We start from the raw sequence: 27,798 nt of genomic DNA, 5'->3' as shown, positions 1-27,798 counted from the left end.
TGCCTGAATATGACATTAACATAGTGTTTCTGGAAATAACTCACTATAAAATAATGCCAACTTCTTGCTCAGTTTTTCTGTAACTATTATGTCACCAAGTTACACACATTATCAGCATTTGTTTCATCTATTACTGTGTACACTAAAACTATTTCCATGACATTATTTGTGTAGAGTCAAAATCCTTGCAAAAACTTGCATAGCAACTTGCACGTTACATAATTTTCAAACGATCTTATTCTGAACTATGAACTGATCATGCTAACCTCAGAATGTTTTGTCAACATCAAACCATTGGTTATCACAAATAGTAGTAGTGTGCTGGCATAAATCCTAGATTCTTTTAATCATGAGTATCATCAACACCATGAATGCCTATGAATTGAATTGAATTGAATTGAATTGAATTGAATTGAATTGAATTGAATTGAATTGAATTGAATTGAATTGAATTGAATTGAATTGAATTGAATTGAATTGAATTGAATTGAATTGAATTGAATTGAATTGAATTGAATTGATGTGAATTGAATTGAATTAATGAGGTTTATTATTACTGCCTACATGTATTTAAGATGACCATTGCACATATGAGCCATCAAAAACTTTGTCAGTTATACTTTTTCTCTGGTTTAACAAATGTGTGACAGTTTTCCTTGTGCAACATACAGTTGTATTATGAGATCAAAAATCAAAAGAAGCATTGCCTGTTGCCCAGAAGAGAAATTATTACAAATTCAGTATCCTCAAGACACAAGTATGAATATTGTGATACTCAACCTCTTGTTTCATTTTGGTGGTTATGAAGCCAGGAGGTCGTCTCCTTCTTAGCTCTTCTTCTCTCATCTGCAAAATAATAAGCACAGGAATAATACCATACAGTGAAAGCATTTGAACTGAAGTAACCCACAAGCAGTAAAATGTCTATAATTGTCACTAATATATTTGCAAACTTTAATAAACTCAATCAATATATGCACAGCTAAAGATCTGGGTCTGTGAACTCCAGGAAAATGGTTCTAGGGCAATTACTCCAGACCCTTCCCCTAACCTAACCCTAATCCAAACTCTAACCCTAAACCTAATCTTTACTCTGAATATGAGGAAAACCCTAAAACATGTGCTCGTGCATGTCCAATTCTGAAATTTGTATAATCTCAACAAATACATTGTATAATATTGCTGCTGTTTTGCAAATACACTAATATGTGTGTTTGCACACAAAGAAGATCCCTACACTTTTGGTTCTGAGACAGCTGTTTTAATTCAATGTACAGTAGCTGGAAAGCATCTTGGAAAAATAGCAATGAGTGTACTATTATGCAATTTCTTCACTTTCAAATGGCATATCTTTAAGACATTGGATTAAAAAGACTTACCTCTTCTTCTGTCAAAACGAGACTTCCACTCATTCCGAAGTGTTCAAGGGCCTTCGTAAAAAGTAAGAGAGAGAAAATGATGAAGAAAGAGATGAAAAAATTCCTTTAAGTTCGCATTGCACACACAACATTATACAATACTAATTTTGAGTGTGACACTTGTTATATATTTTATTTTTTTTTTGAATGTAACAGATATTACAGCACAATAATTGCATCATGTCGAAGGAACATTTAAGCTAGATTCTTTTCAAGATGATGGCAATTTGCCACTTAAGGGGTATTTGAAAGTAAAATAAATTTGGGCTCCTTCATCACCTCACAAACAATGCCATTATTTACTAATCATTTCTTCTGCCTCTTTGGCACGATTTTCTCCCTCAAAAATGTAGTGACCTCGCTGACGACTTACAGCCTGCACTCTACTGTGAATGGCCTGGAGCTGCTGGATAATTTCCTGCTGTGCCCGTATCTGCTTGCCAAAGACGATGGTCTCGAAGATCCCCGCCACAGACGGTTTGGTCTCGAGGACAGCTTCCGACGACGTGATGCGTCGGATCTCCATGCGGCCCCAATTCTTTGACATGATGACTGCTGGACTGTGGCGTTATAGTGACAGGGTCAGAGTATCTAAATCTGGGAAAGATGTCCAGTATCTAATTTTATAAGTATGCATTCATCGTGGTTCTAATACTGTATACGCTATAATTTTCGCGTACATAAATTTTCGCGAATTGCCGCTGTCACACATTTTCGCGAGTGGTTAAATTCGCGATTGGGGGACCAGAGAAAATATGAAATGGCAAAGAAAGTGTGAATTTTCAACTTACTAGCATATAAGAATGATACTAGTTATGCACTGCATGAAAAAACTTACCGAACTCTGCGAACTAGTAAGTTAGAATTCAACATTTTTGAAGTGGTTAAGTCCATCGCGCTAGATTTCTGACGAGTGGTGCCCTTGCGATAATGGATTGGCTCTCTACAGTATTCGTAAGTAGACATGGACGTGCGTAAACAAGCTTAGCCAGTATGATCTCTTCGGTAAGCCGTGACATGGTATACTAGTACTGAAATGTTCGTATCATCAAGGCAAGGGATTCATTTTGGAAGGTAATATTTTCTCGTGTTGTTAATTTCGCGAATAGCTCCCGACTCGCGAAATTCGCGAAAATAAAACCCCCGCGAAATATATAGCGTATACAGTAGTTATGTTTTGTGCAATTTATGATGAGTGAACTATGACATTGTTCTGTTTTAGTTTTTTCAAAGAAGTTTCATTACGACCTACAAGGTTACTCATTAGTACAGGGACTGCCATGGCGTTTTTTTTTTGACAGTTTAAATGTCTGACATGGAAGTCATGGCAATTATGGCCTGTCACATTTTGCCCATCCCGTACCCTCGCATTGTCTATTTGAAGTAAATTTTGTCTTTGTTTATTCTTTGATATTCAAATTTAACCCCACCCCCCCCCCCCCAAAAAAAAAAAAAAAAAAAAATCAAAGTGAAAACAAATTATGATATTTTGGAGAAGGCATGTCTCCAGTATTCTACAAATATAGCAAGCATAATACTCAGGGTATTGGTACACTTTAAGAAATACTGCAATTTCAAAGGAACTAAGACTGCAGGAAGTACATGTATAAAGAATCATTACATAGCAAAGGAGTTAGCTACAAATCCAAAGAAATTGTGGGAATGTGCAAACAGAAAAATAGAAAACAGATCTGGAATAAGTGATCTGGTCAATACAGAGAGAAATCTTCTCAGCACTGATAGTCAAAAGGCAAAACTACTAAATGACTTCTTTACCAGTGTTTTTTGTGGAAGAAGATCTGAAAGACACTTGTATGCCTGACATTGGTTGGTTGCACTCTGGTCCTAGAGCTGTCCTAGATATATATACAGAAAAGAGGGTGGAAAAGAAATTGATCAATCTGAATGCAAGCAAATAAATCACCAGGTCCACACGGAATGCATCCAAGATTGCTATTCAAGGAGCTGGCATGTACAGTCTATATATTCTGCTCCAATGCAGGCCATTTTTGAGAAATCATTAGATGGAGGCATCCTTCCCAGAGACAGTAACATGGGCAACATCACTCCTACACATAAAGTGGGAATCATCGACCGATAAGTCTTACGTCGGTTGTTGGAAAGGTGATACAAAGCCCAGTCCAAGATGCAGTGATGCGGCATCTCTTGGAACACAATTCAATTTGCTCTCTCAGACTGTCAACATACCGATTTACTGCAAAACAGTCCTGCATGACTCAACTCCTTTGTGCAATAGAGGAAATAACACACAAACTTATTGCTGCGATTACAATCGATCGTGCATATTTAGATTTTTGCAAAGCATTTGACTCCATTCCTCAACAAAGGCTTCTGAAAAGTAGTGATATCATAATTATGGTATCAATGGAAAGTTTACCTCATTCAAGGATTACTGGCAACTGGAAGGGACCAACGAGTTGTCATAAATGGTCAAAGTTCAGATTGGAGTTAAGTAAACAGTGGAACTCCACAAGGAAATGTATGAGGACCGATTCTCTTTGTTATCTTTATAAATGGCTCGCAAAATCTTTGGTGATGTCAGTACAGCTGCAAAACAGGAATCTCTTCAAACTGACTTAGATGGTGCTGATGAATGGAGCACAACAAGGTAACTCAGGTTCAATACTAGTAAAGTGCAAAATCCTTTACATTGGAAGAAATAACCCAGTAGAAAACTTCAGTATGAATGGTGACGAGCTGGAAGCAACCAAGCAGGAGAAGGGTCGTTCACAATGATAGATGAAGAACTTAAAATCTCCATCAACATGTTTCAGCAGCTGTTCAGAAGGCAAATCAAACGTACTCAGATTCCTACTCCGGATGTTTTCAAAAGTGGCCACGACATACTCCCCATCTTGTTCCTATCACTAGTTCGACCTCACTTGGAGTACAGCAACATCTTATGTCATTTTTGTGTGTGTGTGTGTGTTTGGAGTTTTTTTGAGATATGAAATGGACTCTTACAAAGTTTAAAAGAGCACAGAGAAAAGCTGCTCACATGATCCTGGACTCAAGTGCCTCTCTTTGAATAACGCTTTGAAAGACTCAATCTGCATTCACTACTTACAGATTTATCTACTAGAAGAGATGAAAAGGTGATATGATTACTATCTATGAATTGCTTAAATTGTAATTGGGGATTTCTGGTGAAAAGTTTTTTTTTTTGGAACCAGCCATTCACTCGGCTGAGGTCATAATTCAAACTCTTCACCAAATGCTCATGGTTAGAACTGTGAAGTAAATTTTTAGCAAGAGAGCAGTTGCTGATTGGAACAGATGGCCCTCTAGTGATGACAAAGCAACCTCAGTTAATAACTTCTAAAATTCATCGCACAACCATTGAAATTTTGTTTGTTTGTTTGTGTTTGTGTTTGTGGTTTTTTTTTTTGGGTGGGGGGGGGGGGGGGGGACAAATTCAAAACCTCTGCTCCTTAATGTGCATTTAAAAAGCAACAAAGTACAAACGATGCAGAGTTTTATATTATCCAGATTGGAATATTATACACTATAGGACCAGTAGTACCAAGGAGGTTCGAGAGATGGAGTTACAACTGACTATAATCATTAAATCAGCTGTCAGTTTTCTATGGATGGACAAAAGAATTCCACAGGTGCATTTGTGCCTTAGATGTTCGATGCTTGAAGCCGCCATCTTTCTGAGCAATCTGAAGATTAATTTTTAACGCTAACATACTATCGGGTATATAAACCCGATAGTATGTTAGCGTTAAAAATTAATCTTCAGATTGCTCAGAAAGATGGCGGCATGCTGCTCATTTATATATCAAATGCAATGAAATTTCACCTAATGATAAAGCATATAAAACAAAAGTCAATTCCATTTGAAAATGTGTGCAAAAGTGTAAATCTGAGCTGTATTTTGTGAAAGTGTTTGAAATTTTACCCTCATGGAAAGCCGGTTTGATCACTTTTCTCCTTATTTCCGCTAAATGAAACTAATAATTAATATGGTATCATCTTCAAGTATAGTTCTTTATAAATGAATATGTCAGATTAGCGAACAGACACGTACAGTCGAGTAATTTTGATATCTATTTCAGCAATATTTGAGCAATTTCTATTCGCGCACCCCCTTGCCTTTACCATTGTCTACCACCCATCGTTTGTAAGTAGGGATAGCGAAAAGTAATTACCATCACAAAGACATATCTTCCTTGGAAAGTGGCTGGTGATTATGCAATGAGACACGAGTCAATTATCTTCGCATCTGAGCGGCAGATCCAGTTTGACACATACTTCAAATATTTTTGAGTGGCGGCTTCGAGCATGGGATCAAAGCAAGTAAGACTGTAGTGACTCCATTTCTCGAACCTCCTTGGTAGTACAGTACTTGATAAATTACTTCTATGCCACACTGTGATGTGATGATATGTGATGTGATCTATTTGAGGAGGCCACTACTGTATACTCGTCTGTGGACTAGACTAGACAGTAGACTGTGATACGTGGCTGAAGCGCTAGTGCAAACCAGGGTATGGTTGACTGTTGCACTACAACAGCCAGGACACTACACATTACAAGCACAGGCAAGAATTTTCAAGACTAGTTTATTAGGGGTTCTATTTAGGTTATAAGGCAGGTCGATATTTCGGCTTTCCGAAGAGAAACTAACCAGACAACATGTTCCTATATAGTGCCTTCCCCTGCAGCTAGTCCACTTCTTTTACCAGCTGTGTCACAAATAGGCCTACAAATAGTAGAAATACAATGTGCTGGACTAGATAGATACTCCTAGTCCTAGACTAAGTAAAACCTACTCTACACGACGCAGAGCTCATGCAGTCTCCACGCCACGGCGCCACGAGACGGCATCTCCCTTGAGCGAGCGGCAAACCACTCTGACTGTGCTGTGAGCACTGCACCGAATATCGCGACAGCGTTCCTGATTGTTATATAAGTGTTCTATTTAGATCTAACGTTAGATCAGTATAATTAATGGCATAATTAATATCAACGAATGTGGCAATCGACTAGCGACTGAGCTCACCCACCTTGTATGCATACGGTATACATCGTATACGGTACGTACGGTATCAACACAACAGTTTATATGTACGTTACCTTCGTGTCTACCTTTTCTCCGATTAGTTCTCCTCCATGACAATAAACACGCCTCCTTGTCAAGCCTGTTCTTCCTCCACTGCATGTTCGTGCATCTTTTTGTTGATAGAGACATGATTCAACTAAACTGTAGTGTAGAGAATCGAGGCCTGAATCCCCGTGGAAATCAAAATGTAAACAAAAGCACACTTCACACGTGTCACATAGCGGCCCATGAAAAGATAATGGCGCGTGCGCGTACTCAAGCGTGAAATAGAATATACCAATTTGTGTGAGGGGAGTCATGTATTTTTATAACAAAATTGTTTGAATAATTACCGTGAAAGAAATACTGAATAAACGCCTTGCACTGGAGTTATGGAGTTTTGTAGTTATTAGTATATTGCACTGTCATTCTAAATGAGACGTCATATCAGGGAAATGATAAAAGCCAATCTTTTACAGAATGGTTTGACCCGTGTTGACATCGTGAACCACGGTAGAAGCCATAGTCTATGCCACCAGGCCCAATTGTGATGTCACAATGGAGCATGACTTAGGGGCTTTCCCGGATGCGTTTTTTTTTTAAGACGGCACAGATTGCGCTTCCCGGATAGATTTCCGCTAGGAAAAAAAAAAATGAATGATGCTCATGTCATTTTTTTTTAAATGATAACATTAATAGAAAATTATGCTACTTTTACGTTTTACATTAGACGAATTAGTGTTGTTATCAACCGTTAAAAAAAAATAATAATAAAGGAACCTAGGCCCCTTGGCTTTATGGTCTATGAGACATGCAGGGAGGTATTCTTTCCACCCCCTGAATCATGTCTCACGCACAAAATGACGGCATACTCTAGGTAGTTTCTTTTTTCCCCCATCAGTTTATATTTTGATTAGAATATATGCAGGTTAAGAATGGAAAATTGAATGAAAGTGACACTGAAAAAAAAAATCATGTGCAATATGAATTAGAAGTAGAATCTAGGAAATATACCCAATCGAGATCGACACTGACAGAAGAATAGCAGGAGAATGAGTGCTGAAATAAGGATGTAATATCGGATAAGAGTATAGTAGAGGGACAAAAAATATTTGTAATCGCTCTTGTTATTATAATTCACCCTATATCGCGTGTTTGTGATTCCTAAACCTAAAACCTGTACTGAACGAAAACATTCCCTTGTGGAGGACTTTACTGCTAAGCTAGGCCTTAGGGATGAAGATAAGCGCATTATTGATGGATAATTGATGTGATACAGGTCTACATTTTCACGTTTTCCAGAATTTGGTTCGTGTAGAGCATTGATGACATACAGACCAACACACTACACATAAACACTGTTACGTCAGTGGTCGGAGACACATTACGTGGTACACTGGGTATGTGTAAAGGCGACCTCTGACTAACCGCAAAGCGATGCGACGAAATCGCGCTGTGTGTATGTATGTGTGGGATGGGAGGGAGGCTCCGATTCGTTGTGTGGATGGACCACGGCCGCTAGATAACGGTAGCAGCGCCTTGCTCTACTGCTTGCCAAATAGCATCGCCATACGTGATTCGCATCACGTCACTGCGATAGTCGTACTAGGCCCATTATGTGTACAGTTGACGTGTGCGATTTAGTGAACATCTGAATGGGTGTGGAACAACGTCGGACGTCGCGTTTTGTTCCCTTGAAATCCATTGTTATCGAAGCGTGAACCGTACAAGGAAGAGAACAAAGACCGGCTTGTACTTTTGCTGGATACTCCGGGCTATTTAAACACTGTGTTTGATGGTAAGTTGTGGAGAAACGATCTGTGATTGCAATACGAGTCGAATAAATTTATATGTTCCATGTCCATATTGAACATGTTGAATGCTCACCGTACGGTGTACGAGCTCCCCCTCAAACGCCTCGGATCGCAGAGAGCTGGGTGAGTTGGGTTGAAGTGGTACAGTAGCCGGCAGACTGCCGATCGAGATCGTCCAACAACAAACCAATGCCTCTGATTCACTGATTATGCCTGTTTTACACTATATACAAGAAGAGCCAGTGACTGATGATATTGGCCTTGACTTTATTTCCATTTAGTTTAGTAATGTTATATGGTAATTTACTGCCTGATCTTTCACACTGTTCACTGTGATTTTATACACGTTGTAACGTTTAATTCAAAATCTCAAGACTCAGATATGTGCGGACCTATTATTAATTTACAGTATAAATTAATAATATAAACTGATGATTGGATTGAATAGTGGAATGGCTTATTTAGCTATGGCAATTTTTAGCATATTCAGAGAGTAGGGACATCAACTAGGGCCTACTTGAAAGTTTTTTTTTTTTTTTTAATCTATATACTGAATCTGAGAGGCTCCCTAACAGTTAACTTTATGGATTGCAAAGTGGCAGAAATAGTATTTTATTTTATTTTATTTTATTTCATTTTATTTTATTTATTTTTTATATAACTAGGGGAGCTGTCCCAAAGAAAATACCGTAATTTCTGCCAATGAGGAATCAGTAATTTCACTAATGGCTTGAAGCAGTGTGTGATATATTTGTTGTACATCCCTCCATTGAATCATTCAAAAATGAATGATATTGTTCAAATGAAATTGCTTTTACCATTGAATTTTGTGGCACTGCGCTGCGGTGGATGTGATTACAACGTCTACATACAAAGCGTGTAGTGGTCTCTGGAGTCCAATACCGATGGCAAGTTTGCACTAGCTATGCGTATGAAAAATCATTGATCAGTCTCATATTTGTGAAGTAATATTCATGGTAGGAGAGTGTGCACAACTACCATGAGTATATATTTCATCACAGTATAACATTTATTTTACTCCGTAAAAGTATTTTGTCTTCAACACCACAAGCATCGTAGTGACATTATATTTTTGTCACATGATGCTAAAGCTGGCATGTAGACTAATCAGTGAATGATAGTCTGCTTTCATGTGACTAAGGCTGCCTTTACCATCATATACACCGAAGGACAATTGTGGGTAATATCCAGCAATGTGTCATTGTTTTTAGCTTCACTGCTTATGTTTTTAGTGCTATTAAATGTTACAATCTAATTCTGTTACCATAACATAGTGTATTATTCATTCATGATTTGTCCATGGGACTGTGGCTATTATAAACTCATCTGAATGTTAGGCAAAATTGTGACACTGTACAACGTTATAAGTACAATTATCCACCCTTCATCAAAACTGTACTACGCCTGTCTAGGTACAAATGTAGTTGTTTTTTTTTACATTTTCTATGGAGAAAATGTATTACATACTCAGGAAACATTGAATATAATGACCCTGAAAAATCTAAGCTTTGAAAGAGTCAACTTTGATAAATTTCAAAATTACATTGTATAGTTGATAGAATATTTGATAGAATTCTTGCAAATTACTTCAACCACCAGTGCCACTGCTGCTTATATGCTACTACTACTTCTTTTACTGCTACTTGTACTATATATACAACTACTGCTACTACAACATGTACATGTACCTATACTACTACTTCTATAACTACTTTTACTACCACTACTATTATTATAGACCACCACGGTCTAACATGGGGTGACATCATACTTCAAGAAATGTACTTTATTGAAATATAGAATGTCATGATCTTATCTGATAAGACTAGCAATACAGCCATCAGAACAAAAGAGCCCAAATGTTGTTCATTTATTGTTTATACCCCATTTGTGTATTACATGTATGCAGGTTTAGTGTTTCAGTTTAGATTGGTGGTACACAAAGTAAAATATCACTGTAAGTATAAAACTGTGTCGAGATTGGAGAGAGTCCAGACTTTTTTTTTTTTGAAGTACAACAAGCTGGGCTCTGCATTCATTCCTCCTTTTCTTCAGGACCAAAACTTTGAAGTGCCATTAAACGAAAAACAAAGCCATTTTCTGTGTATAAATCACAAGAATTAGAATCCAATGAAGCTAGAAAAGGAAAGTACTCTCATTGTATGTTGCTCTCAAAATGCTCTTAATTAAAATGCAAACAAAAGGTAAAGCTCATGAGATTTTGCCATCATAGATAATGCTTTAAAGTGTGATAGCTCATTACCTTTTATGGTATTGCTTTTCTGTCACAAACAAAAGGTGAAATACCTTATAGACCGAATTTATATGAAGCTATACATTATTAAAGGTATTATTTACCATTTGGAGATGAAACAAGAATCCAGCTTTAGTGCTTCAAAATAGTTCTAAAATGTGAGTTGATGATAGGGATAGAGACAACCAATGTAAAAATTTTAATTAGGATAATCAATGTTAAGTATTGTTAAATGTACAAAATGTGAACAATAGTTATAGTAAAAGTGTTTCCAGACTAAACCATCTGCAGTTATGGTTTAATGAGAAAAATAGTCCTATCTCCTTATACAGTATTTTAGGTTTTATTGCAAAGTTTGTATACAGTTGTATGGTAGGATGTTTTGTGATACAACTGACCTACACATATGCATCAAATGTAATAACTCAAACATTTTTAAAATCACTGAGCACTCCCAATGGTAAACAACACCCTTAAGATTAAGTATGAATTGAAAGCAATAAATGGGGAAGGGGGATGCAGAAAACCAGCAGTACTTTTATTATAGATAATTTTTTAAGTAAGTTTACATCTACGTGTGAACATATCCATTTATGCTCAAACTACTGTATTAATTGCATGATAGCTACATACAGGTTTACCATAGACAACAAGATTAGACAGTTGTGGTAATGTACAATATTTGTACGTACATGTATGTACAGGTTGTATGTGCTTTATTCACCAAAGTTGCCCTTAATAGCCACAAATTTTGCCAGAGGCTTGCCGTATCTAGCAACAACCAAGTGAATTCTTGCACAAGGAACTTGAGAGATGGTACAGTATTGGTGGAGGCGAGGATTAGGCTTTTGACTTTTTGTGAAATACCAAGAAACCACTTATGAAATAGTACAGAGCATACATGTGTACCATTCTAAAACAAATTCACAGTTTATTTGATGAAAATCGTTTTTGGATTAGCTGAGACATCCAAAAACAAAGTAAAATAAAGCGATCATATGAAAAGGTGGGTTCCACCTTTTATTAGGATTGCTCTATTTTGCGTATCTCGGCCATTTCAAAACCAATTTTCATAAGATAAATGTTAAATTCCTTTTGGAATTACATGCTTTTTCATATTTCATAAGAGGTTTCTCATTATCTCACCCCAAGATCTTAGAAACATCCTTGACTTGTAATACATTTATTACAGGAACAGTCTATTGCCATCCTCACATGGCAGTACTTGATGGCTTCAAGTGCATTTAGAATATCCATCAGTCTGGATCTGCCTCGACCGAACTTGACCCATATTGTACTCTACCAAGTTCAGCACTGAAGGTTATTATGTACTACACTGTACAAGAACAAGGGAAATGACATTGATTGTTTAAACATAGACAGATATGGATGTAACAGATCACTGTTTAGGTGTTTGCTTTGGGGACATTTCCTGTGTCAAGCTGTCCTACAGGTACAAACAGTTTGTGTACAATGTAATTACCGGTATGGTCAGTGTCCTTTATCACATAGTACAATATACTCATGTATGTTCAGGATGAAAGCTCAAATGCTGTTAATTGAAAATGCACACAGGAGGCAGTATTTTTCTTAAGTTGTTAATTTTGTGACTATCAACAAGGCTTGACACTATCAACTATTTCTTTTTGTGGCCCAACAATGAAATTTGATAGCCCTACAATGTGTATTTACAACGCCACCAAAACATACGTTTCCCGAGAAAGTTATGGCCTGACATCTATTTCTGACGGCCTCGGGCCACTGCTAATGTTAAAACCTTGATCAATTGACTAATGACATCGCAAAAGTAAAAACACTGCAAAAATTTGCATTGTACCACATGCTTGTAACAGTAGTGTCTAGTGAGTGTCACAATTTAGATAATTTTTTTTTTTTGCAGTATTTTGGGACCAGTTGACAGTTTACACATTGATATTATGGTATTGTGATATTGTGATATTGTGATATTGTGGTATTTTTCAGAATACAGTATATATATGTTTAGAAGGAATGGATATCACCTTTTAAAATATGTGAAGCCTTCGTGTATGAATAAGCTGGCTGCGTGGTCCTCACCGTGTGGGTTGTGGGAAATTAGTCCTTTCCTGGAAGTAATAGTCAGGGCTAATTGAACATTTTCAGCAGAGATCTGTACGTGCAGTAGTGTGTTGGAAGTGCAGACGGCTCAGTAGTCACGCTGGATTTTGTAGCAGACAGACACAATGAATCATACAATTTATAGTACAATGGTTGTATGTAGTCCCGTCACAGAGGGGTTGAAAACACACTTGCTTGTTCATTCAGACATGGTAATGTTTGTTTTAATACATGTAAATCTGTCAAGTGTACTGTCTGTGCTTTAGGCTGTGTCCTATCTGCATGGATGATTATTCACAGGAAATATGACAAAATAGCAGGAGAGAATAATTATACATCATAGATAATACTAGATAATCATTAATTATTATTGTTATTATGATCATTTCTTCTACGTACTGTAGAACCTTAAATTTTAGCGTGCATTTTAATTTCAAAAGCGCAAAAGTTCTTGTCTTCACTCTTTTGTATTGGATGCCAGTGGCAATTTGCAAAAATTTCATTCTGTGAAAAAGGCTGTTTGCTTTAATTCCTAAAAATTTCATGCCACAAATATTTCTTGCTCTACAGAACTACTTCTGCTGCATCTATTACTAAACTACTACTACTACTACCACCACCACCACCACCACCACTACTACTACTACTACTACTACTACTACTACTACTACTACAATTTACTACTACACTTGTACTACTACTACTACTACTACTACTACAACTATTATTACTGCTACAATGTACCATCATAAACATAAAGTGGAAGGGGGAGGGGAGGGCAAGGGGGAGGTGGAGGGTAGGGGGAGGAGGAGGGGGATGTTAGAAGCTGTTGCCCCATGATACATTGTATAGACCTATGGATTTCTAATTCTTCTCAACTGTAGCAAAATATATATATATATATTTTTTAAATGGAAAGAATTAAGAAAGGGATTGGGAGTAACCTGGGGAGAAATAGGAGGGGAGTGGAAGGGGAAGGGAGGGGAGGGGAAGGGGAAGGGAGGGGAGGGGAAGGGGGAGGTAGAGGGGAGGGGAGGGGTAGGAGGAGGGGGATGTTAGAAGCTGTTGCTCCATATGTACATTGTATAGACCTATGGATTTTCTGATGCTTCTCAACTGTAGGAAGATACCTTTTTTTTAATGGAAAGAAATAATAAAGGGATTGGGAGTAACCTGGGGAGAAATAGGAGGGAAGGGGGAGGGGAGCGGAGGGAAGGGGAAAGTGGAGAGGAGGAAGAGAGTTTCAATGTAGGAAAGGAGTGAGGATGAGGATGGTAAAGAAAAGAGGAAGGATACCTTTGAACTCACTAATTTTAGTCTACCTAGTCTGAAATATCACTGAATAGACAGACAAGTGACTAACTTGGGCAGGGCTCTGCTCAACTTCAGTTTTCTGGTCTTGCATTGGATAAGAGACACAGTTTGTATATGATCACTCGGCCCAAGCTTTTCCTCGTCTGAGACTGCAAATGTGTCACTGTCTCAAACTCAGTCAGTCATTGCTTCCACGAGTACTTATAGTTAATTTTCAACCGTGCTGCTTGGTGTGATGTGTAATGGTATAGTAAATGCTTTACTTGGGGTCATAACTATGTGTACTCGTATGTGATGTGCATTTTGCATATAATCATGCAAGCTTTGTGATGATGAAACTACAGGGAAACAAAACTGAGCCTGACATGCAGGTAGCACAACAATGATTGATACGTGCGAACTGGATTCCAAGTACACTGTATTTCAATAGGGGTCAAGTAAAGAGTTCATTGGTAAAGTTGAACACGTGTACAATGTAAAGTGGCTTTTGCTGTACAAAGACCAATCAAATAGTAAAATACAAACCATATGTGAGAACTATCAATGTATCCTTTATTTATAATGTTTTTTCTGTAGGATATCACTTGTATGTCAAATAGAGGAAAGCGTATACGCTGTAGTAATGTGCTACGACTGCAGTTGCTGTTGTACACTACATAATCATAGTGTACAAGTGTACCTAGCAAACATGATTGAAATTCAGTCCTGCCTACTACACTGTAGACTTTCGATGCATAATCTGTAGTGCATGAGACACTTTACAGTACTTGCTGTTAAAGGTCCTGTTTACCTTTGGGAGCAGTGATTTAAAAAATTTTCAAGATACATCACATTTGATGCATACAAGTGTATGTATGTGGAGGTCTGTTGTATCACAAAACATCCTACCATATAAAACTTTCACAAGAAAGCCTAAAATATTATAAGGAGATATCAGTATTTTTCTCATTAAACCATAACTGTAGACAGTTTAGTCTGGCAACATTTTTATCATAACTATTGTTCACAATTTTGTGTATTTAACAATACTTAATATTGATTATATGGATTCCAATTTTTACAGTGGTTGTCTCTATCCCAAACTCACATTTTGGAACTAATGCTGGGTTTTTGTTTCATCTGCAAATGGTAAATTATGCCTTTAACTTGAAATGCACAGTAAAGTACAAGTACACGGGTGCGTGAACATGGCACTGGTAAATTTTGCTCCATCATACCCTCATCAAACAAAGCTATGAATTAATGATTTGAAAGTGCGTGACAACCAAGGTTAACAACATACTATCAATATCTCTACCTTAGTGCTCCCATCTAGATGACTGGTACACTATCTTTTAATAGTTTAATGCACTTTAATACTAAAATGCTCTCAATTTTCTCTGAGCAGATTTTCACCTTGTTTTATTATCACACTCAAAAGTAAGAATAAGTTTTGTTCTCAAGGTGCCAAAGATCTTTATGTAATTCTGTTCTGTCATTTCTGCACCTGTAATGATACATGTAGGCCTATATTTTGTGACTCTAAAAACTTCCCAGATGGTTGGCACTATACAGGGGCTGCAGAATGTTTTTTTTTTCCAGGGTAGAGGGCCTGCAGGGGCCAACCTGTGGGGGGGTTCAAGGACAGTGGTCAACCCAGTAATGTGAAGACTAGTGAATGCAACATATGAAGGCAGGTATGAATGTAAGGAGTATGGGTTTTGAAGAAGAAAATATTTAGAAACTGGCAGCTGTCACAAAGAGCTAGCAAGATCTGATATTTTTTTTTTAGATTGATGATTTACAAATGAATAGTTTGTTCGCAAAAACCGATAAGTCCATATTTGCCAAATGGAGATATTTGCGATTAAAGGTCAAAAAAATAAAGAGAATAATAAGAAAATTTCTGCTTCTTTTGACCATAACTTCTAAAATGTACCTTTATATGTAGTGACCAATATATCATTTGAAAGGTATTATTTTGTACTTTATGTCAGAGACTGTACTTCAAAATCTTCAAAAATGGACTTATCGGTTTTTGCGAACAAACTCTTCAAATGTACAGTTGCACCTTCTTTCCTTAAAATTTTACAGCTAAATATACATACAGCGCACATAAGAAACTCCACTGTGGTGTCACAATTGCAGTGTGCTTAACCCTATTTTAAAGCCCATGCTAAAATGTATTTTGACCCTTCCCAGGCCCGGGGGGCACAGTGTGCCTACCCCCATGTAACTTTTTTATTATTTGATGTATCATTGTCATATGTGGCACATGAGTAGAGCAACTCATACTCTACATGACCGTACATTTGAATTTTCTCAAAGTCACCCATGGAGGGCGCTATTTACCAAAATATAAAGAAATACATAGGAAATATGCTTTAAAAAAAATGATTTTTCTGTTCTTTATCCCCAACATATAGGGACTTATGTCTTATTATAGACCAGTCATTTTCATATTTGTATACTGTTGGAATTTGAGTTTGCAGATTGATAATATGATAAACTATTTACAGGCATAACTTGGGTAAAGGAATCAAAATCAATGTCACAAAATAGAAGGGCAATCTTTGGAAATTGCTGTTGTTTTCAATTATCTCTATTATATCTATATTGTTTTATGCCTTTGTCACATAAAAACAAAGGAGATGATAAGAAAAACATTTCAAGACCATATTTACGTCACAGTTTGTTTCTTTAGCACTATATGCCCCCCTTGGGCTTCATAGGGCTAAAGGGGAAATGCATTTTACTATGATCCATAATTTGTCAAGTTTTCAAAACTGAAAGTGCAGTGTCCAAATTGCTGTAGAACTACTTGTAGCATAATAACGATCGTTTTGACGAAAGTAATATCATCAATGACTGAAAGAACAGGCATGAAAAATGTGTTTTCTGCATGATTATTATGTAATTTTGAGCTTGTTTTGGACAATAAATGTCACCTTCACTTCATGCCACCTCATGTGGGCTGAATGAAATTGACGTCCTCAGTGTATAGAAGTTTGCAAATATGCCAGCGATCTAGAGATGGGGAACAGTGAAATATGAATGGAGAGAGGGAAACACACTGCCGCAGCCACATGCTAATAAGCCTGATGCTGCACAAGGGAGGCAGAGCCGTGTCGTCACTCATTAGGACACGCCATCATGTCGCCGCGTTCCCGTCTCTGGCCTTTTCGCGCAACTCTGCGACCATATAGATGACGCGATAAGGGCGCTTGGAACAGCAAATTGGAGGGTGACATTTTAGGAGATGTTATCCTGTCCTGCACGGGGGAAAAAAAACAGAGAAAGAATGTTACTGTCAAGCTTTCTCACGTAGCATACATCCCATGAATGAGTCTTTAGGCATCTCATTAAGTATCATGTTTTATTGGATACCAAATTATCTGTTTCATGCACTCAAAAAGGCCTTTAATAGAACCAAAACAAGCACTGTTCCGTACCTTGTAAACCTAGAGTATTGTTCACATCACCCTTTTATGCCCCTGTAAAAACCATGCAGAAGAAATATGCCAGAGAAAGAGACATTCAATTCAGACATAGGCCACTTTTCTTTTTCTGCACAGGAAATTTTTGCAGGCTTTTGTGATCTCCTATCATAGCTCTTGTGTGATAAAAGAAGAAAGAATGATCTTTTGTGTTTACAATTTAGAGGGTGCAGTATACGTAGTTTTGAATTCTCTGTTTCTGGAGAAGGAAAAGTGAAAGGGCTCAAATGCTTTTTATAGTTTTATGTCTAGAAAATAATATGAAGAAAGGGAAAAGCAAAGAGAGGCTGAGGGAGAGGGGGGGCGGGGGAGGGACAGAAAGAAAAAAGTACTTAGTGTTAGAGAGAGAATGTGAGAATCACTAGGATTTGCCAGGAAGGATATGAGCATCTCTTTCGTGTGTACACATACAGTAGTACATCCAGTATACCCGAAGAGGAGACTCTCACAGCCGTTCCAGCGAAAGTGGTTCACGGTGCAAATTAGCATTTCTGGCGGAGGAGGAGGCTCGCAGAACCAATTTCACAATGTACAGCAGGCATATAGCGGCAGCTATTCACCGTGCGCAGTCGGCTGAAAGCCTGGGCAACAATGCCGTCCATGTACACCAAAGAATGTACTACAGGTATACAGCAAGAGCATTTGATCAAAATCATCAGAATTTTTTTTTTTTCTCTCTCCCTCCAAGGCTTGGGGTAAGCAAATAAAAAGGTCCTGCCCATCCAACCTTCATTCTCTCCCCTTCTCTCTCCTGCTTTTCCCTCACTTTCTCTCTCTCTTACTATTTTTTTTTTTTTCTGATGCAGTTTGATTTGACGAACTGGGCCAGTTTGCAGTCCTCTCATATTCCTTTTGTCATTCTTCTTTCTCCTTTTTTTTCCTTCCAATTCCATTCCTTCCTCACCCCCCTCCCGCCCACCCTCAGGGCAGAGAGACATGTCATCTGTTGTCATGGTTACCAAGATACCAGGGCGATGGGTGAATGCATTTGTTTCCTAGCAACCAAATTCCTTTCACCTGACTTATTTTTCTCTTGCTCTCCTCCTACCCTTCCCTGCTCCTCTTTTTCCCTCTCCATTTTATCTCTCATCATATGTGATTGGAAGATATGCAAAAAAAAGAAGAATATATCTGGAAGTGATTATTAAAGATAGTGATCCATGCCGGCTCTGCATGTGATCTTGAATGCCGGTAATAGACTGAGCAACCTGACGGTTCTGCTGATTGGGTGCCTTATTAAAGGCCATGAACTCATAGTCCTGCATGTATATCCCTCCCCCCCCCCCCCCACCCCGAACTCAGATTAACATACAATGTAGAATGTAGAGACCATCTTTAAAAAGTATGACTCCCTAAGATCCCTTGCGAGGAAAGGAATATTGTATGCATGTCACATATTTGTTGCATGCCAAGCAAAAGGGCCCTAGCATGGTAACATTAACATTATGCTATTAAGGCCCTCCTGCCAGGCACACAATGGTATTATATTCATAGCAGATGGAATGGTGGCTGTGCATTCACAACGTATGAGGAGTACTGGCTTATGAGACATCGGATCAAAACCACAAATTATGACCTTGAAAAAATGAATGAAATGGCACTTCCCATTCACATCTTGTCCTAGTTGATCTGTCAAGTCTGTCTATCCACCTTCTCATTCTTCTCTCACCCTCTCTTTTTGATGATCAGACATTCTCTTCCTTTCCTTCACTTCATTATCTTAGTTCGTGAATTCATGTTCTTCGTCATCTGTGTTTTAATTTTGTTTTCCCGTTTATCTATTTCTTCATTTTTACAGCTGAATGGAGTCAGTCCTTTCTATCTTTTACTTTGTCTATCTTTTCTTCCTTTTACTTTGTTACTTTCTGTTTTGCTTGCAATTTCTTTTTTATCGCACTCCTCAAATCCTCCTCCTCCTCCTCCTGAAGAAAACTTACCCTGCCTACATATATCTGCCCACAATTAGGCTTAAAGGCGTTATTTACCTTTTGCAGATGAAACAAAAAAACCCAGCTGTAGTGCTTCAAAATAGTTCTAAAATGTGAGTTAGGGATTGAAACAACCTATGTAAACCTTTGAATCAGTATAATCAGTGTTGAGTGTTGTTAAATATACACAATGTGAACAAGTAGTTATAATAAAAATGTTTCCAGACTAAACTGTCTATACGGTTATGGTTTAGTGGGGAAAATAGTGATATCTCCTTATATTTTAGTCTTACCAAATTTTGATATGGTAGGATGTTTTGTTATACAACTGACCTATACATATGCATCAAATGTGATATCTCAAATATTTTTCAAATCACTGCTCCCAATGGTAAACAATACCTTTAACCATACATTGTACATTCATTTGAGAGACTAAATGTAATTTTATAAATGGAGCAATGCTCTGTAGAATATGAATTCAATTGGACGGTTTAGGTCAGTGGTGGAAATGCATGCAATGTAGAAAAGCCCTTTGTGATGTTGTGATGTTTTGTATTCCTGCGAGACAAGAAAAGCGAAGAATCGATCTTATCTCACCTATGTACACTGTGTTTGTGTACCTCAATGGCTTATTGTGAATGCTCTATCCTTCAACTTGGAACCCCATTGTATTCGCCGTCTTTTTGTTATAACTTGCAGATAGTCATTCCTTTCATTTGGAGCTGTGATTTGTGCGTGCTGTACTCACATTTGACGTGCCCTGTGTACACCTGGTGGAAGCGAACACTGCACTGTTGTACAATCTTCACAGATGCAGTTGATTTTTTATTTTGGCCAGTTGTCGTAATGTCGTGCTCCTTTTGGCAAACAGGTTCATCGATTTCTGCTGCATGTGGTGGTGAGCATTGTGGAAAGAGGAAATACAAATACAATCCCAAGAAATTTATACCATTGGGCATTGCGGAAGAAGGATATGTCATAGACACATGTGGTGCATTAGGTAAGGGAGAGTGTCTTAATAGGCAATAAACAAAAAGATGACTAGCTGAATTTTGCATGGCTGTACAATCTTAATTCTTGGAGCCTGTGTCAAGTTTTGCTTTCAAAGAATTTACAGCTGCCGCAATGTAATTTTTCCTGAAATCAATTCTGCTGTCATTGGTGAAGAGAAAGGTCAGGATAACTAGCATCGTAGAGTACAATGTACTTCCACTGATATGACCAGGAGATTTTTTTTTTATATAATTTATGTAGTGCTAGAAAATGTTCATGGCCATAGTGCTTTTGCCAATTTTTGCCAATGAACAAATGTGTATACACTGTTGAGTCAAATAGGATTTGCTGCAGTGTGTGTGCAGACTATTGAGAGTTCATTTTTCTTTGTTTGAAGATGAATGTACGAACTCTCACAGTGGTTTTGTTTTGATGTTGTGAATGTAGTGCATACTAACAAACTGTTGAGATGACTATTTTCAGTATCTACGTACAATGTATCTGCACCATGACGCCTTCCTGATCTGCAGTGATTAACATGTCAAGAGCTAAGAGGCACGTTTTGTTTGCCACTTGGCACAGGTTTCCTAAACGGAACATTTTATAGAAACTCAGCTCTGTATACACTGGACATTGTATAGCCTTCTGAAACCATATTGTACTATGTAGCACTGCAATGGGAATTTCCAGTGTCTGTGTAGGACTGGGAGGGTGTTGCTTAATCATCTCAGTAGCATGGATTTACCTATAATAATAATGATAATAATAATAATGATGATAATAATAATAATAATAATAATAACAATGATAATGATAATAATGATAATAATGATAATAATAATAGTAATAATAGTAATAATAACAATAATAGTAATAATAATGATAATGATAATGATGATGATGATAATAATAATAATAATAATAATGATAATAATAATAATAATGATGATGATGATAATAATAATAATAATAATGATAATAATAATAATAATGATAATAATAACTAGAAAAGCACTCTGAGAGCGCAGACCTCTGCCAAGTAAAGTTGAAGCAGCTACTTTCCACCGGTGATCTTGTGTATAATGCATTTCACAGTACATGTGCTGAACCTCAATAGAATTGGTAAAAGCTACCACCAAGGGCTATTAGACATAAAAAGCATTCAACAGTGACCCAGAAACACAGTGGTATCATAATTGGGTTTGGGGGAGGGGGGGGGGGGGTAGATACATGTACTATAAAGCAGGTTTTCCTATTCTAAACATATATTATGCATGGGTAGTAATGGATAGTGACCTAACAAGTTTTACTACTCATACTATAAAGTTACAGCTAATGGCACATGCATTCAATGTACAGACTGTACTTGTACAAGGGGGTCATGCTGCACTTTTAGGGTTGCTGGAAAAATGTTGAAATCATTCCCTTTGAGTCAGATCAACAGTGATTTAAACAGTAAGATCAATTTTATGCCAAATCTCTGTTTTGTATGCATTTGTTTGGCCCATTACAGCAGTAATTGGAAATATTAAAGGGTGTGTACAGTTCTGGTTGAGGTGGGGATTTAGCTTTTAATGTTTCGCGAGATATTCAGAAACCACTCTATGAGATGTCAGAGAGCATGCAATTCTAAGGGGTACGGTATCAAAAGTTTATTTGATGAAAATCGGTTTTGAAATGGCTGAGATATCCAAAAACAAGGTGAAACAAAGAGATCCTAATAAAAGGTGTGGCCTGTCGCCTGTTATTATTATCACTTTTTTGGATATCTCAGCCATTTGAAAACCAATTTTCATCAAATAAACATTGAATCCTTCTTAAAATTACATGCTCTTTCATATTTCATACGAGGTTTCTCATTATCTCACTAAGGAATGTTATAAACCTGAATCCCCACCTCAACCAGTACTGTACAGTCCCTTTAACCATAATATTGTCCCCATAAAGTGGTGGTCCCATCCATCTGCATCCTTATCAAATGATGGCGACTGTATGTACAATAACTACTTAATTTACCTTTTGTATTTGAGGAATGAATGGCGTGAATGGAAGGAATGTGATGAGATGAGGACACACGCATTGCATGCATTCACTGGATGGGGGGGGGGGGGCTAGTGGAGGGAGGGAGAAAGCACACAGAGAGAGTAGGGCCTATATGTGTCTGTGAGAGTGTTTGTGTTGGTGTGTATGTCTGTATTTTTGTGATGGCAAGAGAAGGAGAGACAGAGTACTGTATGAGAGGGAGAGAGAGAAACCCCCTGTTCAGACGCAAGCCAGTTTATACCAAAACTCGATAAAGAAACGACGTATAAAGAATCATCGCACAGCCGACAGACTGTTCAGACGCTAATCTCGACCGTTCTGGAAAACGTCGTATACACGAGTAGATGTGCAGTTTCTCACTGCGCATGTTGTTATGGCCATGAGTGACGGGTACAAGGTCACCTTTCATGCTCGCTCCCATTAAGCCCCACCCAGTTATAACGTTCTGTGGTCGCCATATGTTCAGACGCACAATGGACACGATGGAATGCTGATTCATTATCCAGTTCTAGTTCGAAACGATGCTCTGACTGTCGTTTCGCTATACGTCGTTTCGTTAGTCAGCGTTCAGACGTACAAATCCATTGCATAGCTATACCGTTTTGGTATAGCTATACCGTTTATAATTTTTTTGCGTCTGAACACCCTAAAAGACAGAAGACTTCCATTTGACAAACTGCCACATTCCCATCTCTCAATGCCTACCACAGGGCTAAACATACCACGCATTCCTCTAACGAGAGATGGGGGAGTGCCGTGACAGAATATCAACCCCTGCATCCCTCACCCCCACGCAGATCTGTTGTACATTTATTAAAAAAAAAGGGGGGGGGGGAGGGAGCTCCGCTGCTGCATTTAAAGCCTTTGTGGGCACGCTACACAAAATCTGTGGTCCATACCTACTACAACTACTTTCATCACTTTCCTAGTTTCTTTTCCTTGGAGGATGTGATACATCATAATACATTTGCTGCTGGGTAGAATGTGTGCCAAAGGTCATGAAAATGATGTAGTACCTATCCTTTCTTTAAAATCAAATGTAGCTACAAGGTATTGGCAGCATTTGCTAGCATCCATCTAAAAAAGAAAAAATGGTGGTGGTTGGGTTGGGTGGGATACAGATCCCAAAGGAAGTTTCCCTCATCTTGGCTGAAGATGACAACACATTTGCTAACTCTAGCTTTTAGTTTTATCATTATTTTGTACATTGTAGGTCCATGGTTTTTTTATGTGCTGAATGTGATGAATTGTATAATGCTTCCCTTTAAGCTCCTGGGAAATGCATGTTTGGCATTACAGACAAACATTCATATTCACTGAAAGTTTAGACATCTGCCAGCAGAATCTGCAGGTAGTTGAAGCTAAATTTGTTTGCCAACCATGGGATTGCTACTACATAATGCAAGCAGCAGCATAAAATGCTATGACTTTGAGACCAAATTTCAGGAAATGCTGAAGGCCACTAATGGGTGGAGACAGTAAATCTGTAGATAAATGTCTTTGTGTGGTACGTTGACAAAATCGCAGTGTACATTATGTATAAGGGGTCTGTTTTTAACGAGATACTTCAAATGAATTTTGTGCAAAGGGCCTACTGCATTCATTGTCTATCACAGTATTGAGAATTAAAGTCAAAATGAAGTGTTAAACCTATAAATCTGTTGGCATGATTCACATTATTCTCTATGGTACATGTATGCAGTGCACTCCCATTATATTGAACACGGTTAAAAAAATAACAAAATTCCGGTTATAATGAATTAATGATTCGGGCTGGAACATTATCCAGTCTATGTATTTGTATTGTTTATTTGTTCGGTTATAACGAAATTTAGATATACAGTATATAACGAAAGAAAACTGCAGGTCTCAAGGACTTCGTGATAATGGGAGTCTACTGTACATGAACTATTGAAAAGTTGATTGTAATATCGGCTACACCTGTGCATGTCTGTCAATATTGTAGATTCTTTTTTTATGCGATGAGAATCTGAAGAGAAGGCACAAACTCATGCAACAGAATCTAAGAAAGCAGAAAACAAAAATGTGCAATGTAGAGCTTTCTTTACATTCACATTGTGTCAACCAACTACAAATACTTTTGTAGATACCCTGTGTAGGGGGATACAGTGTCACTGTATCAAGTCTGTCTGGAATGGAGATTGGTTTGAGTTTGACAGGACTTTTTTCCTTCCTGGTGGACCTTGGCCTTAGCCGACCTCTTGGCAGGGCTGAACACAGTTCCAGGTATTTTTAGGAGCCTAGTCTTTGTTTCCAGACCTTTGTATGACATCACCCCACAACACTCTTCAGTGTGGAGAGAATACATTGTACCAATAGGAGACAGTGCAATGTTTGTGTTAAATGGATCTTTGTTTGGTCTGGAAAGTGCTCATGTGTGTGTGTTTGCGCTTTTTTTTTTTTCTTTTAAAGGTGAACAGACACCCAAAAAAAGACCTGACTAAAGTACAACATTTCCTCTCTTCACTTATTACTGGTGCCTCCATGGACCGTGTTTGATGGTGTGAATAATGGAATGCGTGAATTCATCAATGGCAAAGAGATGTCCTTGTAATATATGACACTGAATATGACACACAACAATGGCTTGCGCATGGAATGACGTAGAATACATTTTTAGAAAGTCGTTCAAATGCACTAAAGTGCAAATTTATCCATACTTCATGGTTTGGAATGGATGGGAGATGGGAGGAGAAGGGGATAGTGAATCAATGTGTCAATAATACAGAGTTGTTTTCAGTGGGCATCTACACAACATTTTGTTAATAACACTTTACAGGTTTCTTGCGACATCATTTTTTAAAATGATATTACATTATGCAATAGCTTTTAAAGCACTATACCAATGACAAATACATAGTGCAAACTGCACATGCACACAATGGCAGCTCCAAGTACATGTATTTTGTTTGTTTGTTTGTTTGTTTTGGTTGGTTGGTTGGTTGGTTGGTTGGTTGGTTTTATATTTAGGAGGAGGGCCCAAGCTAGTTCAGGTTTTTAAAAGGTTTAAGAACTGCAGCATTGTTGTTATTTTGCAGATTAGTATAGTAACATCCCTGGAAACAATATTCGATTCACAACTTTACAGTAAACCACATATCATTATTTAAAAACATATGCACTTTATTTACAGGATCCATTTCAGTGATATGGGAAAGGATTTTATTGACATTTCTGCCAAATGAGATTGCCTAATTTTGCATGCTGATATGCAAAAAATGTCCTTGGTTATTATACACATTGACTGCATGAAAGGGAACAAAAAATAACTCTCTACAATTATGTGATTTTGCAATTTGTCGAGAGAGACCATCTTTTGTTACTGAAACAGTATCATTGTTTCTACATGTATGGCAGGACTTGAAACATTGAGGTGAAAATTTTAAACATGAAGCTCACACCCATGCAAAAAAAAAGAAAAGAAAGAAGATATTCCAGGAATTGCAACAATTTCTCAGTATCCCAAAAAAAAAAATTGTCAATTACTGTTTAAAACTCTGAAATCACCAACCATAGTAATTTAAATTCACTTCAATTTTTTGTCTGTGATTTTTATCTTAAAAACCCAAACTGGCTCTATCGTTTGTGTCTGAAGTAATATTACTGTATAAAGAGCTGTTCAAGTTTACTTTATAGACTATAACATTCAAGCAGTGATTTGTAAACTCAAATAAGATCTTTAGTAATACAACTGTAGATAGAATCAAGTCGCAGTTGTACTTATAAAATACAATCAGCTTCAAGTTGAATTCACAAGTAGAATGCTAAATATTGCTCACACACTCGGGAGTGTAATATCAGCTTGATATTTAAATTGACAAAATGGCTCAATACATTGTAGTCAAATCATGCAGTTGAATGCACAACATGTATGAAATGGTTCTTTAAAGATAAGTGTTTTCAACAACCCGACACTCTAATGTGCAATTGAATATCAACACGTAGAGATATCGTGCCTTTATATATAAATCATAAAGTTGTTTGATGAGTAAATACTTGACTTCCCCAATTGACAGGCTATTAAGTGCAATACTTTTTTAGCAATGAATAGATGTGACTGAAAACATCCTTGTTGATACTGAAACAATGTTTTGCTTCATTCAGTGACATAGTGGGATAGAAGAAACTTGAGAATTTTCCAAACAGGGCAGGAAAGAGGTGATATGAAGAAAGTGATGAGCAATAAGCACAAATACACCATGTGATCTTTGTCAGTCATTTGAGTACTGTATACGCCATATATTTCGCAAGTCTAAATTTTCGCAAATCGGGAATTCCCGATGATTTCGCGAGTGGTTAAATTCGCCATTGTGGAGTCTTAATACGGAACGGAGAAATGTACACGTGTATGTCACATCCACATCGGGATCAGAGTCAATATTTTTGCATGTCTTTAATTTCACGAATAGCACCGGACTCGCGAAATTTGCGAAAAATAAAAGCCTCACGAAATATTCAGCGTATATACAGGGTAGAGAGTGTAGAGCCTTTTAGTCAATATTCAAAATGTTGCTCACACATGCAATTGTAGCCCAAGCTACAAATATTCCTTGTATGCAACTGGTAGATTTTATTCTTCAGTATTTCCAGCTTCACCAAGATGGTAGGGAAGTTACCTTTGGGCTGTATAATCCAATATATTTACACGTAGGCATGATTTCATAATATTGTATACGCTATATATTTCGCGAGTCTAAATTTTTGCGAATCGTGAATTCCCGACAATTTCATAAGTGGTTAAATTCACAATTGTGGAGTCCTGTACTGAACGGAGAAATGTACACGCGTACGTCACACCACATCGGGATCAGAGTCAATATTTCCGCGTGTCTTTAATTTCGTGAATAACACCTGACTTGCGAAATTCACACAAATAAAAACCTTGCAAAATATTCAGCGTATACAGTAAGTTTAACAACACATAGAGTGCTTATTAGAAACAATATCTTTTGTGAAAGCGAGGCCAACAAAATGAAGGCCATAGTATTGTCTAGTAGTAGTTACAGTATGTGTATTACAAGTTGTGTCCTGCTTCTATGGCAAGCTATCTGCAGCATCATCCTGTCAGATCTTGTCAGAAGTACATATTCTTGGTGTTAAAGCAAACAGGATAAAGATTACAATTCAACCCACCCCTGACACAGTTGTTTGAATATGTGTGTGTACTATCCATTGAAATCACAGCTTAAAGGGTGTGTACAGTTCTGGTTGAGGTGAGGATTTAGCTTTTAACATTTTGTGAGATATATTCAGAAACCACTCTATGACATGTCAAAGAGCATGCGATTCTAAGGGGTATCAAAAGTTTATTTGATGAAAATCGTTTTGAAATGGCTGAGATATCCAAA

General features: G+C 37.5%; 2 protein-coding genes across 2 annotated transcripts in view; one reads left to right on the top strand and one right to left on the bottom strand.

Annotated features, from left to right (window-relative positions):
• Positions 1-4,062, bottom strand: part of LOC139723499 (uncharacterized) — a 35,579-nt gene extending 31,517 nt beyond the window's left edge. Inside the window, exons 1-4 of the mRNA XM_071634738.1 lie at positions 3,195-4,062; positions 1,792-2,015; positions 1,380-1,430; positions 781-846 (exon numbers count right to left, since the gene is read on the bottom strand). Of these exons, the coding sequence (XP_071490839.1) occupies positions 781-846; positions 1,380-1,430; positions 1,792-1,965 (291 nt within the window). The 5' untranslated portion in view covers positions 1,966-2,015; positions 3,195-4,062. The remainder of the gene's footprint in view (positions 1-780; positions 847-1,379; positions 1,431-1,791; positions 2,016-3,194) is intronic.
• Positions 4,063-8,098: 4,036 nt separating this feature from the next.
• Positions 8,099-27,798, top strand: part of LOC139723497 (uncharacterized) — a 43,101-nt gene continuing 23,401 nt past the window's right edge. The window contains exon 1 of the mRNA XM_071634737.1: positions 8,099-8,284. The gene's annotated coding sequence lies outside the window, so the exon portion shown is untranslated. The remainder of the gene's footprint in view (positions 8,285-27,798) is intronic.

This window comes from Diadema antillarum, unplaced genomic scaffold, assembly GCF_040938485.1.
Source record: "Diadema antillarum isolate AM-2024a unplaced genomic scaffold, OU_Dant_1.0 scf00000192, whole genome shotgun sequence".
Classification (NCBI taxonomy): domain Eukaryota; kingdom Metazoa; phylum Echinodermata; class Echinoidea; order Diadematoida; family Diadematidae; genus Diadema; species Diadema antillarum.
The sequence above is the reverse complement of the archived record's forward strand: the minus strand, read 5'-3'. Positions and strand labels throughout refer to the sequence as shown.